The sequence below is a fragment of the Euphorbia lathyris genome, chromosome 2 (assembly GCF_963576675.1).
Source record: "Euphorbia lathyris chromosome 2, ddEupLath1.1, whole genome shotgun sequence".
Classification (NCBI taxonomy): Eukaryota; Viridiplantae; Streptophyta; class Magnoliopsida; order Malpighiales; family Euphorbiaceae; genus Euphorbia; species Euphorbia lathyris.
The window spans coordinates 21,453,953-21,467,236 of NC_088911.1; the positions used below are offsets into that span (position 1 = coordinate 21,453,953).

The 13,284-nt window shown below is 38.7% G+C and overlaps 2 protein-coding genes across 4 annotated transcripts; both read left to right on the forward strand.

Moving 5' to 3' along the window:
• Positions 1-1,966: 1,966 nt before the first annotated feature.
• On the forward strand, positions 1,967-8,113 carry LOC136217206 (ABC transporter B family member 11-like). Of its 3 annotated transcripts, XM_066003801.1 has the most exons (12): positions 1,967-2,238; positions 3,043-3,097; positions 3,199-3,374; positions 3,448-3,669; positions 3,870-4,108; positions 4,189-4,714; positions 4,796-5,069; positions 5,167-5,984; positions 6,063-6,329; positions 6,498-6,761; positions 6,886-7,179; positions 7,645-8,113. In XM_066003801.1, exons 1-12 carry the CDS (start codon positions 2,107-2,109, stop codon positions 8,002-8,004), a joined length of 3,627 nt encoding a protein of 1,208 aa, XP_065859873.1. In that variant the 5' UTR covers positions 1,967-2,106; the 3' UTR covers positions 8,005-8,113. The 3 variants fall into 3 exon arrangements, with proteins under 3 accessions (XP_065859873.1, XP_065859874.1, XP_065859875.1); XM_066003802.1 differs by lacking the exon at positions 3,043-3,097 and having other exon boundaries at positions 2,099-2,238; XM_066003803.1 differs by lacking the exons at positions 1,967-2,238; positions 3,043-3,097; positions 3,199-3,374 and having other exon boundaries at positions 3,527-3,739.
• Positions 8,114-9,032: 919 nt separating this feature from the next.
• On the forward strand, positions 9,033-11,551 carry LOC136217208 (ABC transporter B family member 11-like). Its single transcript, XM_066003804.1, has 5 exons — positions 9,033-9,422; positions 9,501-9,767; positions 9,936-10,199; positions 10,324-10,617; positions 11,083-11,551. Exons 1-5 carry the CDS (start codon positions 9,033-9,035, stop codon positions 11,440-11,442), a joined length of 1,575 nt encoding a protein of 524 aa, XP_065859876.1. The 3' UTR covers positions 11,443-11,551.
• The last annotated feature ends 1,733 nt before the right edge of the window (positions 11,552-13,284 follow it).

The window sequence follows — 13,284 nt, forward strand, 5'->3', positions numbered from 1 at the left end:
AATGATTGTTGATACTTGGTATTATTAGCTACCGATTCTTAAAAGTTTTAAGCATTACTATGTTTTTTAAATATAAATGGTGATTCCCCGTGAGGAACGGGGAATGAGGAAAAAAGTTTTGGAACATCTGTAAACGGGGAATTGAGATCCCCGTGGATACGAGGATTCCCCATGGGACGGTGATGGGGACAAATTTGTCCTTGTTTAACTCACGGGGACGGGAATGGGGAATGCCTGACTAGTCGGGGATGGAGATGGGAAGTGCATTCCCCCGTCCCGTCCCGTCCCGCTTACAGCCCTACCAGCAGAGCCGGTCCTGGCAACTTATAAGACCTAGGAAAAATAAAAGATAATAGTCCCTTATAATAATCAAGATTGTACTTAAAAGTTTAAAATATATTATAATAAATGATAAACAAATTTTATAACTTCATTTCGTATTCAAAAACTAACAACTTAATAAGAGGCTACCATCACCTCTCAAAATTTCATCCATGCTGGACTTCCAAAACACGCAACTCATTCAACTAGTAGTCTTATCTATCCACCTCTCTAAACACAATATATTGAGTACCTATGATGCTGACCACATCTGTTGGCATGTGATGTTTGGACATAGAATCGAGTCCTTGTGAATTGGCGGAGTCAAGTACTCTTATTTTACGACGATAGGGACGATTGCTTCCATTATTGATCCGAAAGACACGTTACCTACTCGTCAACTTGAGGGAGATTTTGTCCCCCATAGAGTGGGATATACCCTCTAGAAAAAGGGTGGTACCTATCTATGTAGTCAGGATAAGGTTTCCTATTTTATGTTATGGCCTTTAAATTCTCTATAATCTAGGGCCATACATTTATTTGTTCGATCAAGTTGGTCGAGTATTCCAAATTCACTGGCACAGCAGGTTGTGGGACTTGGCCTACTGCTGGGTTCTGAGGAAAACTTACGGTAAACTTAGAGTTCTATTGATCACTCTGTTTACAATCAGAGGTCAAAGGTAAGGAAGCTAAAAGGCGTAAAAGAAGCTATTTGTACCGCGACACCCTGTTAAGGGACCACTGCATCAGAGTAAGCTGAAAAAGTCCTGTCTATTTCTATCTTATTTATTTTATTTTATTAGTAAATTAAACTAAAGCGCTAACAAGTAACGTAGTTTCGCGCAACTATCCAGTCCAAATTCCTCATCAAGGCTCAATGATAAATCGACAAATAAGAGTAAATTACATTAAAGATATCTGAATTTTACCTTAATTTACACTTTGTACTTGAAATTTACCTCAATGGTAATCAAAAGAAAGAGAGAAAAATACGTGAAGAGAGAGAAATATCAAATTCAGAGATAAAAATATATATAGTCACCAAAATGAGGATCATCACAACTTACACATGATATTATTGGAATTGAATAGAGAGAAATCCAAAAGAGGGGGAGAGAGAAAGAAAATAATAATATTTTTAGAATTAATTGAAAGGTATGGGTCCCAATTATTTGTGTAAAAATGGTTAAACTCATGTTGATCGGTTATCAAAGTTATTTAATTGTCCGGTCATTTTTCTTTTAGCTATATTTTTAGGACTAAATTAAATTCAGGTATCAAAATATGAACTAAGATAAAATTCAGGTACGATTTGATGTAATTTAACAAACAAATAGTATGAATAAAACCATGAAAATGATATTCTATAAGTACAAAATTAGATTAAGCGAAAGTGTATTTTTCTATAAATACAAGTAAATGAATGAGATTTTGCGTTGAGCCCAAGTAATGCATGAACTGACTTTTCCCCATAAAAGAATGAAGTCTCACTACGGAATTTGACTAGCAGACAAATATCTGGAAAAATCAATATATAGTATATGAATGATACTCTATAAAACAACCTGAGTCTGAGATCCAACATAATATATATCAAAGATCCAAACACAACCTAATCGTTTAATGGCCGACCAAAATGGTGATACAGTAATAAGTTCATATGAACCTGGAGGCACCTCAAAAATCCAAAAACAGGAGGAGAAAAACATAGAAAATGCTGAGAAAACTAGTTCAGTTCCGTTTCAAAAACTGTTTTCTTTCGCAGATTCCTTGGATATCTGGCTAATGGTTATAGGCACAATTGGTGCTGTAGCTAATGGGATAAGTATGCCCTTGATGACCATTTTTCTTGGAGACACAGTTGATGCTTTTGGAGACAACCAGAATAACACTGATGTTGTCCATGTTGTTTCCCAGGTAATTCTAACTTCATTGTTTTTATTTCTTCTCTCATAAATTGCACCAATTGTCACTGAAGTTTAGGGTCAGTTTCATAAAGGTCACCAACTTCATTCACTTAACCCAACTTCATTCAGTTAGCATGCCATGTCATAGGTGAAAGTAGCTCGTTTTCTAAGTAGCTGACACGCAGAGATGGATCCAGCTCAGGACTCGAGGGGTTCTGGTCCAGTGGCCCCTGACTTCACTCTTGAGTAATATTGGTTAGGAACTTGATAGTCCTGCCTAATTTTAGTTTATATTGGCATTTTCGTAGTATAATTTCAATATTAGAGACATGTTTCGTCGTAAGTTCAAGTCTCAATAAAAAGTTGTATAATTTTTAAGAAATTAATGTTAGATTTATAAAATATTAAATATATCTACTTCTTTTGGGCCAATCACTTTTAATATTTTATTATTCAACATGCCGAAACCACGAAAATTTAGGATGCTAGAGGATAAGAAAATTTGCTCAGCCCTAACGAGCTACAATTTAGAAATTTCTTCCATTTCCATAAATCTAACAGCAAAGCTAAAATTAACCCTCCATATATAAAATCCTAGATCTACCACTACCGAAACGTTACTATTCCGGTTAATTTTCTCTCCTAATTGGCAAGAGTGACTCTATTGAAATAAAAAAGCAACTTTCAATGACTTTAGTGGAAAAAAATGAGGCTTAGTGACTTTTGCAAAATAGACCAAAACTTCAAGTAATCATGGGTGCAATTTTACCGCTTTCTTCTGCCATGGGCTTGAGCCTGCTTGTAAAATTTTCAGGTCTCTCTGAAATTTGTGTATTTGGCAATAGGGTCTGCTGTAGCCTCGTTTCTCCGTAAGTAGTTTAATATTGTTATCTTATATCTATGTTCAAAGAAATTAACTTATCAATCTTCTAGGATTCAGAAACCTGTCTTTATGGTGTTTGTTTGGCAGAGGTTTCTTGCTGGATGGTGGCAGGAGAGAGACAGGCTGCAAGAATAAGGGGTCTGTATTTGAAAACTATACTGAGACAAGACATAGCTTTTTTTGATAAAGAAACAAACACAGGAGAAGTCATTGGCAGAATGTCTGGTGACACTGTACTTATCCAAGATGCTATGGGAGAAAAGGTCTTTTGTTAACAATTTCAAATCATTAACATCATAAATACTTCTTGCTTATGCATTCCTGACATTTATGCAGGTTGGAAAATATATACAACTGTTATCAACATTCATTGCAGGATTTGTGATTGCATTTATCAGAGGCTGGCTTCTTACTCTTGTCATGTTATCCTCAATTCCTCTGCTTGTAATAGCAGGTGCAGTTGTTTCTATCATGATTTCGAAGTCCGCGACACAAGGACAGAATGCTTATGCAAAAGCTGCAGCAGTTGTTGAGCAGACTATCGGCTCCATCAGGACTGTATGTCTATAACAACATCTACAGACTTATTCAGTGACGGATTCAGGATTCACTAACAGAGAGTGTTGAGGTGCTCAGTTAACATCTTTTTGATGTTCAAGCCTCCCGGCTCTCCCTTGATCCATCACTGGACTTGTATGTGCCTGGTAGATTATTCTTCTGTTAGTGAATCTGTATTCTTTCTGTTTTTCTTGCTTCAGGTTGCATCATTTACTGGAGAGAAGCAGGCCATAAGAAAGTATAACAAGTTCCTTGTCACTGCTTACAAAGCTGGAGCAAATGAAGGCTTCATTACAGGCTTAGGTGTTGGCCTATCTTCAATGATTGTGTTCGGAAGTTATGCATTGGCAATATGGTTCGGCGGAAAGATGATACTCGAAAAAGGATACACAGGTGGAGAAGTTGTCAATGTGATCATGGCTGTGATGACCGGCTCCACGTAAGACGAAACAGAACATGAATTCATTCATATATATGCATTGTTTTCTTCAATTCATCATTAATATACGGATGCTTCAGGTCCCTAGGCCTCGCGTCTCCCTGCATTAGCGCGTTTGCTGCTGGACAAGCTGCAGCTTACAAGATGTTTGAGACCATCAATAGAAAGCCGGAGATTGATGCATATGATCCAAAAGGGAAGATTTTGGATGAAATCCGCGGAGATATAGAGTTGAAAGATGTACATTTCAGCTATCCTGCTAGACCGGATGAACAAATATTCAGCGGATTCTTTCTGTCTATTCCGAGTGGTATAACAGCAGCTTTGGTTGGACAAAGTGGAAGTGGCAAGTCAACAGTTATCAGTCTGATAGAAAGGTTTTATGATCCACAAGCTGGAGAAGTTCTAATTGATGGCATCAACCTTAAAGAGTTTCAGCTTAAATGGATCAGGGAGAAAATTGGACTTGTGAGCCAAGAACCTGTTCTGTTTACAGGCAGTATTAGGGATAACATTGCATATGGGAAAGGCGAAGCAACCACTGAAGATATCAGAGCTGCTGCTGATCTTGCCAATGCTGCTAAATTCATTGATAAACTACCTCAGGTTCTACAAAATTAGCTATTTATGAATTTCAAGTATGGCCTATTATTTAGTCAATTTGGACCTTAACAAATTTGTATGCAGGGACTAGATACTATGGTTGGTGAACATGGAATTCAGCTATCTGGTGGACAGAAGCAGAGAATTGCAATAGCAAGAGCAATACTTAAAGATCCGCGGATTTTACTTTTAGATGAAGCTACTAGTGCACTTGATGCTGAATCTGAAAAGGTAGTTCAGGATGCACTAAATAGGGTCATGGTCAATCGAACAACCGTTATCGTTGCACATCGTTTGAGTACTATTAAGAATGCTGATATGGTTGCAGTAATTCATCGCGGAAAGATTGTCGAAAAAGGTACATTCTGTTCTTCATCATATCTCTCTAAGTAAGTATCTCAATTGTTTTGTAATTTTATAGCTGAGAATTGATAAAAAGTCTATTGGTTGTTTAGGGTCACATTCAGAACTATTATCGGATCCTGATGGAGCATACTCTCAGCTCATACGGTTACAAGAAGTAACTCAAGATCCAAAACATGATGCAGACAAGCTCATGGTCTCAGAAATTTCTCTGGAATCCATCAGTCAGAGGTCATCTGAATTTGGAGATGAAAACAGTACTAACCATTCATATACTTGCTCTAAAACTTTGCAAGAAGAAACACAAGTTTCTCCTGATAAAAACCAAACACTCGAAGTACCACTGCGCCGCCTTGTATATCTAAACAAGCCTGAGATTCCAGTGCTCATAGCTGGATCCATAGTTGCAGGTATCAGTGGTCTAATTATTCCAATTTATGGTATCCTAATCTCAAGAGTGGTTAAATCATTTTACGAGCCACCTTCTGAACTACGAAAGGATTCGAAGTTTTGGGCAATCATGGTAATGGTACTTGGCATTGTGTCATTGTTAGCTTCTCCAGCACAAATATACTTATTTGCCGTGGCAGGATCCAAGTTGATCCAACGAATCAGATCAATGTGTTTCGAGAAGGTAGTCCATATGGAGGTTGGTTGGTTCGATGAGCCTGAAAACTCGAGTGGTGCAATTGGTTCTAGGCTCTCAGCTGATGCAACACTTGTTCGTGCTCTAACCGGAGATGCATTAGCTCTAATGGTTCAAAACATTGTATCAGCAGCAGCAGGACTTGTTATTGCTTTTATTGCAAGTTGGGAACTGGCTTTAATTATTCTTGTACTAGTTCCTCTCATAGGAGTAAACGGATATCTCGAAATAAAGTTCTTAAAAGGGTTCAGCAAAGATGCAAAGGTTCGTACGCTTTTAATTTATCTCGTAATCAATTTTTCGTGAGTTGTACTAATGCATTATGCACAAATTTTATTGCAGAAGATGTATGAAGAAGCTAGCCAAGTTGCAAGTGATGCAGTTGGGAGCATAAGAACTGTTGCTTCTTTCTGTGCAGAAGATAAGATTATGCAACTATATAAGAAGAAATGTGAAGGGCCTATCAAAACAGGAATAAAGCAAGGCCTCATAAGTGGAATAGGTTTTGGTGTATCTTTCTTCTTTCTGTTCTCTGTTTATGCAACAAGTTTCTATGCTGGAGCTCAACTCGTCGAGCATCGGAAAACGACATTCCAAGATGTATTTCAAGTGAGTATATTGTCTTTATTTCTGAAGTTTTTAAAGCATTTTCGTTTATGTTTCCATTTTTGTTCCTAGCTATGTTTTAGAAATAACGTTTCCCTTGGTGTCCATTTTCGTTTTAGTTTCCGCGCAATATAGACCAATACCTTTAAGCTATTTTATGCCTTCTGGCAGGTTTTCTTTGCTTTGACAATGGTAGCTACGGGAATTTCTCAATCTAGCTCCTTCGCCCCTGATTCCTCCAAGGCGAAAAGTGCTGCTGCCTCCATATTTTCAATCTTAGACCGAAAATCAAAGATAGATCCAAGCAACGAATCAGGATTAGCCTCAGAGAATGTGAGAGGGGATATTGAATTTCAACATGTGAGCTTCAGATATCCTTCTAGACCAGACATTCAAATTTTCCGAGACCTCAGCTTAACTATTCATTCTGGAAAGGTAACTTGTTAGTTCCTAGTACATACATTATCATCTCTTGCAATCAATTAACAAAACAAAACATATATACTTCATTCTTAATTACTAAAATGAAGAATTGCATTACTATGGTTTTTTCTCTCAGACTGTGGCTCTAGTAGGCGAAAGTGGAAGTGGAAAATCGACTGTTATCTCGTTGTTACAAAGATTTTATGATCCAGATTCAGGACATATAACTCTAGATGGAGTTGAAATCCATAAATTCCAACTTAGATGGTTGAGGCAACAGATGGGGCTGGTTAGCCAAGAGCCAGTGTTGTTCAATGACACAATCCGTGCTAACATTGCATATGGAAAGGACGGGAATGCAACAGAAGCAGAAATCATAGCTGCATCAGAATTGGCTAATGCACACAAGTTCATTAGCAGTTTACAACAGGTTTGTTTGTAACTGTGAACAAAGGCCTAACTCGTCCCAAAAGGTACCTCAAAGGGTGAGGATTGCCTCACATATTTAAGGAGCTACATAGCTTCCTCATTTACCAATGTGGGATGTTTAACACGCCCCCTCACGTCCAATTCATTTGGTGCGTGACGCTAATATCGGGAGCCCCAACATTGAACCATGGCTCTGATACCATGTAAACAAAGGTCTAACTTACCCCAAAAGGTACCTCGAAGGGTGAAGATTGTCTCACATATTTAAGGAGTCATATAGCTTCATCATTTAGAAATGTGGGATGTTTAACACGCCCCCCTCACGCATCAAATATCAGCGGGATCCCAACATTGAACCATGGCTCTGGTACCATGTAAACAAAGGCTTAACTCAATTTGATTATAAAACAACTTAAGGATCATGTAATAGATTTGGATGGTGTTTAATATGGGGTGTAAAATGCAGGGGTACGATACGATTGTGGGAGAGCGAGGAGTCCAAATGTCAGGCGGGCAGAAGCAGCGGATAGCCATAGCTCGAGCAATCGTGAAGAGTCCGAAGATATTGCTGTTAGATGAGGCTACAAGTGCATTAGATGCTGAGTCTGAAAGAGTGGTTCAAGATGCATTAGACAGAGTTATGGTGAATAGAACTACAGTTGTAGTGGCTCATAGATTATCAACAATTAAGAATGCAGATGTTATTGCTGTGGTTAAAAATGGGGTTATTGTTGAGAAGGGAAGGCATGAAGCTTTGATCAACATCAAAGATGGCTTTTATGCTTCCTTAGTGGCAATTCAAACCACTGCCTCTGCTGCTTCATGAAAACATTACATTTTCCTTTTACTTTATAGAGTTATATTTTTTTATGTATACATTTTTTTGGTGATGAATAAACATGAGAAAGTATTGAATAAGAAGTAGATAAACTCCACATTTACCAGGTTCCTAGTAATTAATGCAGATTGGATAGGCATGAATTTAAAACTTAAACCATTAACCATTTAAAATCTAAATCATTTTCCTTCTTAATAAAGGGATGCAAGTTAAGTAATTACTAAAGCATGATTTACAATTAACTGCTATTAACATGTTTGGCAACGCCCTCCGGTTGGGTGGATAAAATGTAATACTGATGGCTCGGCGTCTGGAGCCCCGGGGCCAATGGGGGCGGGAGGTATTTATAGGACTTCAAGGGGTTTCCCCCCGCGGCGCTTATGCTTTCGTCCTTGATAATTTTTTTGCTTGCTTGGCTGAGTTGAGAAGTGCCATTTTCGCTGTCAAGACAGCTTGGGAGAAAAATTGGCGTCATTTGTGGTTAGAGTGTGACTCGAGCTATGTCATGTATCTCAGTGTCGTTCAGTTGATGTCCCCTCGGTGGTTCGTCAAGACTGGTTGCTTTGTCTTTCTTACATCTCTTTCATGATTTTCGTGTACCACATATCTTCAAGAAAGGAAATTGGGCTAGCAAAGTTCGCTCTTGGTGCTATTGAGCCTCATTGGTGGGACGCTCATCCGGAATTTTGTAACTCTTTTATTTAATCTCACGTGGAACAATATAGATTTTTTTTTTTTTTTTTTTTGAAGAAAAATAAGATCCATTAAACGACAAGGAATGTAAAATAAAATCTGGAGGGACAGTAACTTAGTCCACAAGTTTGACCATAAATGAGAAGACCTAGCTAAAGCATGAGACACCCCATTCGCAAAACGATTTATAAATCTGACATAAATGTCATTGATACTAGAAATAAATCTTCTATAATCAAACCATAAGAAGAACGAAAATTTGTTTGATGAATATGTTCCACCATTGATAGCTCATCTAACTCCACCTCCAAACCATCCAAATCATGGTAATGGTACTTGGCATTGTGTCATTGTTAGCTTCTCCAGCACAAATATACTTATTTGCCGTGGCAGGATCCAAGTTGATCCAACGAATCAGATCAATGTGTTTCGAGAAGGTAGTCCATATGGAGGTTGGTTGGTTCGATGAGCCTGAAAACTCGAGTGGTGCAATTGGTTCTAGGCTCTCAGCTGATGCAACACTTGTTCGTGCTCTAACCGGAGATGCATTAGCTCTAATGGTTCAAAACATTGTATCAGCAGCAGCAGGACTTGTTATTGCTTTTATTGCAAGTTGGGAACTGGCTTTAATTATTCTTGTACTAGTTCCTCTCATAGGAGTAAACGGATATCTCGAAATAAAGTTCTTAAAAGGGTTCAGCAAAGATGCAAAGGTTCGTACGCTTTTAATTTATCTCGTAATCAATTTTTCGTGAGTTGTACTAATGCATTATGCACAAATTTTATTGCAGAAGATGTATGAAGAAGCTAGCCAAGTTGCAAGTGATGCAGTTGGGAGCATAAGAACTGTTGCTTCTTTCTGTGCAGAAGATAAGATTATGCAACTATATAAGAAGAAATGTGAAGGGCCTATCAAAACAGGAATAAAGCAAGGCCTCATAAGTGGAATAGGTTTTGGTGTATCTTTCTTCTTTCTGTTCTCTGTTTATGCAACAAGTTTCTATGCTGGAGCTCAACTCGTCGAGCATCGGAAAACGACATTCCAAGATGTATTTCAAGTGAGTATATTGTCTTTATTTCTGAAGTTTTTAAAGCATTTTCGTTTATGTTTCCATTTTTGTTCCTAGCTATGTTTTAGAAATAACGTTTCCCTTGGTGTCCATTTTCGTTTTAGTTTCCGCGCAATATAGACCAATACCTTTAAGCTATTTTATGCCTTCTGGCAGGTTTTCTTTGCTTTGACAATGGTAGCTACGGGAATTTCTCAATCTAGCTCCTTCGCCCCTGATTCCTCCAAGGCGAAAAGTGCTGCTGCCTCCATATTTTCAATCTTAGACCGAAAATCAAAGATAGATCCAAGCAACGAATCAGGATTAGCCTCAGAGAATGTGAGAGGGGATATTGAATTTCAACATGTGAGCTTCAGATATCCTTCTAGACCAGACATTCAAATTTTCCGAGACCTCAGCTTAACTATTCATTCTGGAAAGGTAACTTGTTAGTTCCTAGTACATACATTATCATCTCTTGCAATCAATTAACAAAACAAAACATATATACTTCATTCTTAATTACTAAAATGAAGAATTGCATTACTATGGTTTTTTCTCTCAGACTGTGGCTCTAGTAGGCGAAAGTGGAAGTGGAAAATCGACTGTTATCTCGTTGTTACAAAGATTTTATGATCCAGATTCAGGACATATAACTCTAGATGGAGTTGAAATCCATAAATTCCAACTTAGATGGTTGAGGCAACAGATGGGGCTGGTTAGCCAAGAGCCAGTGTTGTTCAATGACACAATCCGTGCTAACATTGCATATGGAAAGGACGGGAATGCAACAGAAGCAGAAATCATAGCTGCATCAGAATTGGCTAATGCACACAAGTTCATTAGCAGTTTACAACAGGTTTGTTTGTAACTGTGAACAAAGGCCTAACTCGTCCCAAAAGGTACCTCAAAGGGTGAGGATTGCCTCACATATTTAAGGAGCTACATAGCTTCCTCATTTACCAATGTGGGATGTTTAACACGCCCCCTCACGTCCAATTCATTTGGTGCGTGACGCTAATATCGGGAGCCCCAACATTGAACCATGGCTCTGATACCATGTAAACAAAGGTCTAACTTACCCCAAAAGGTACCTCGAAGGGTGAAGATTGTCTCACATATTTAAGGAGTCATATAGCTTCATCATTTAGAAATGTGGGATGTTTAACACGCCCCCCTCACGCATCAAATATCAGCGGGATCCCAACATTGAACCATGGCTCTGGTACCATGTAAACAAAGGCTTAACTCAATTTGATTATAAAACAACTTAAGGATCATGTAATAGATTTGGATGGTGTTTAATATGGGGTGTAAAATGCAGGGGTACGATACGATTGTGGGAGAGCGAGGAGTCCAAATGTCAGGCGGGCAGAAGCAGCGGATAGCCATAGCTCGAGCAATCGTGAAGAGTCCGAAGATATTGCTGTTAGATGAGGCTACAAGTGCATTAGATGCTGAGTCTGAAAGAGTGGTTCAAGATGCATTAGACAGAGTTATGGTGAATAGAACTACAGTTGTAGTGGCTCATAGATTATCAACAATTAAGAATGCAGATGTTATTGCTGTGGTTAAAAATGGGGTTATTGTTGAGAAGGGAAGGCATGAAGCTTTGATCAACATCAAAGATGGCTTTTATGCTTCCTTAGTGGCAATTCAAACCACTGCCTCTGCTGCTTCATGAAAACATTACATTTTCCTTTTACTTTATAGAGTTATATTTTTTTATGTATACATTTTTTTGGTGATGAATAAACATGAGAAAGTATTGAATAAGAAGTAGATAAACTCCACATTTACCAGGTTCCTAGTAATTAATGCAGATTGGATAGGCATGAATTTAAAACTTAAACCATTAACCATTTAAAATCTAAATCATTTTCCTTCTTAATAAAGGGATGCAAGTTAAGTAATTACTAAAGCATGATTTACAATTAACTGCTATTAACATGTTTGGCAACGCCCTCCGGTTGGGTGGATAAAATGTAATACTGATGGCTCGGCGTCTGGAGCCCCGGGGCCAATGGGGGCGGGAGGTATTTATAGGACTTCAAGGGGTTTCCCCCCGCGGCGCTTATGCTTTCGTCCTTGATAATTTTTTTGCTTGCTTGGCTGAGTTGAGAAGTGCCATTTTCGCTGTCAAGACAGCTTGGGAGAAAAATTGGCGTCATTTGTGGTTAGAGTGTGACTCGAGCTATGTCGTGTATCTCAGTGTCGTTCAGTTGATGTCCCCTCGGTGGTTCGTCAAGACTGGTTGCTTTGTCTTTCTTACATCTCTTTCATGATTTTCGTGTACCACATATCTTCAAGAAAGGAAATTGGGCTAGCAAAGTTCGCTCTTGGTGCTATTGAGCCTCATTGGTGGGACGCTCATCCGGAATTTTGTAACTCTTTTATTTAATCTCACGTGGAACAATATAGATTTTTTTTTTTTTTTTTTTTGAAGAAAAATAAGATCCATTAAACGACAAGGAATGTAAAATAAAATCTGGAGGGACAGTAACTTAGTCCACAAGTTTGACCATAAATGAGAAGACCTAGCTAAAGCATGAGACACCCCATTCGCAAAACGATTTATAAATCTGACATAAATGTCATTGATACTAGAAATAAATCTTCTATAATCAAACCATAAGAAGAACGAAAATTTGTTTGATGAATATGTTCCACCATTGATAGCTCATCTAACTCCACCTCCAAACCATCCAAATCCTTGAGTTTGATCCAGTTGAGAGCCTCTCCAATACCAATAGTTTCACATTTCCTAACTGAAAAGTTTCCAGCAATAGGTTTTAAAAATGCATCACAGACCGGCAGGGGTGGAGATAGGGAGGGGCCTGGGGTGCCCGGGCCCCTCCGGCCGCCGGAACCACCCTGAGTAGGGGTGGTTTCCGGCCCCCTGTCTCCATTGTTTAAGGTTGGGGGTGCTGAATTAGCACCCCCAGACTTGAGGCGTCCAGCTTTGGGCTGCCTCAAGTCATCCGTATTTGGTCGGCTCGGCTTGGTGTTAAATTGGCCCCCCAGCCGAGCAGTTCTGTATTCGCCACTGCAGACCGGCGTTGTCCCTAAGCACAACACCAAGCCCTAACCAGCCTGACCCAGAAATAATTGAAACGTCTATGTTTACTTTGAGTTTGCCAAGGGGTGAAAACCAAGCATCCTGCAACATTTTTGCAATAATTGTGCATCTTGCCAACCTTTAAGCCCAACACAACAAAATACAATAGTACCACCAGCGCTCCAGACTTTCCACACCACCTCATTGCTACAATACCAAATACCCTATACAATCCCATAAACAACATTGCTCATGAGCTAACACATTAAACACAAACTCCAACCAGACCACAAACGACTCTCCTATAAAATTTAAAATTATCCTCAGCCAAGAGCAGTTCCAAACTGTCGTGGCAAAAGGATATCCACAAATTAAATTGTTAATCGTAAGTATCACATCTTTAGTATAGATTCTCTTAAGACCATATGTTTTTATATTTTATTTTTTATTAATATATTTGGTTAAGGG

Bases quoted from the DNA above. Each gene is read 5' to 3' on its own strand.
- LOC136217208 (XM_066003804.1), top strand. From the start codon at position 9,033: ATGGTAATGGTACTTGGCATTGTGTCATTGTTAGCTTCTCCAGCACAA. The intron at 9,423-9,500 runs GTTCGTACGCTT...ATTTTATTGCAG, and splicing joins GGTTCAGCAAAGATGCAAAG to AAGATGTATGAAGAAGCTAG. The intron at 10,618-11,082 runs GTTTGTTTGTAA...TGTAAAATGCAG, and splicing joins TCATTAGCAGTTTACAACAG to GGGTACGATACGATTGTGGG.
- LOC136217206 (XM_066003801.1), top strand. From the start codon at position 2,107: ATGGTTATAGGCACAATTGGTGCTGTAGCTAATGGGATAAGTATGCCC. The intron at 2,239-3,042 runs GTAATTCTAACT...TAAAATTTTCAG, and splicing joins TTGTCCATGTTGTTTCCCAG to GTCTCTCTGAAATTTGTGTA. The intron at 5,070-5,166 runs GTACATTCTGTT...TTGGTTGTTTAG, and splicing joins CGGAAAGATTGTCGAAAAAG to GGTCACATTCAGAACTATTA.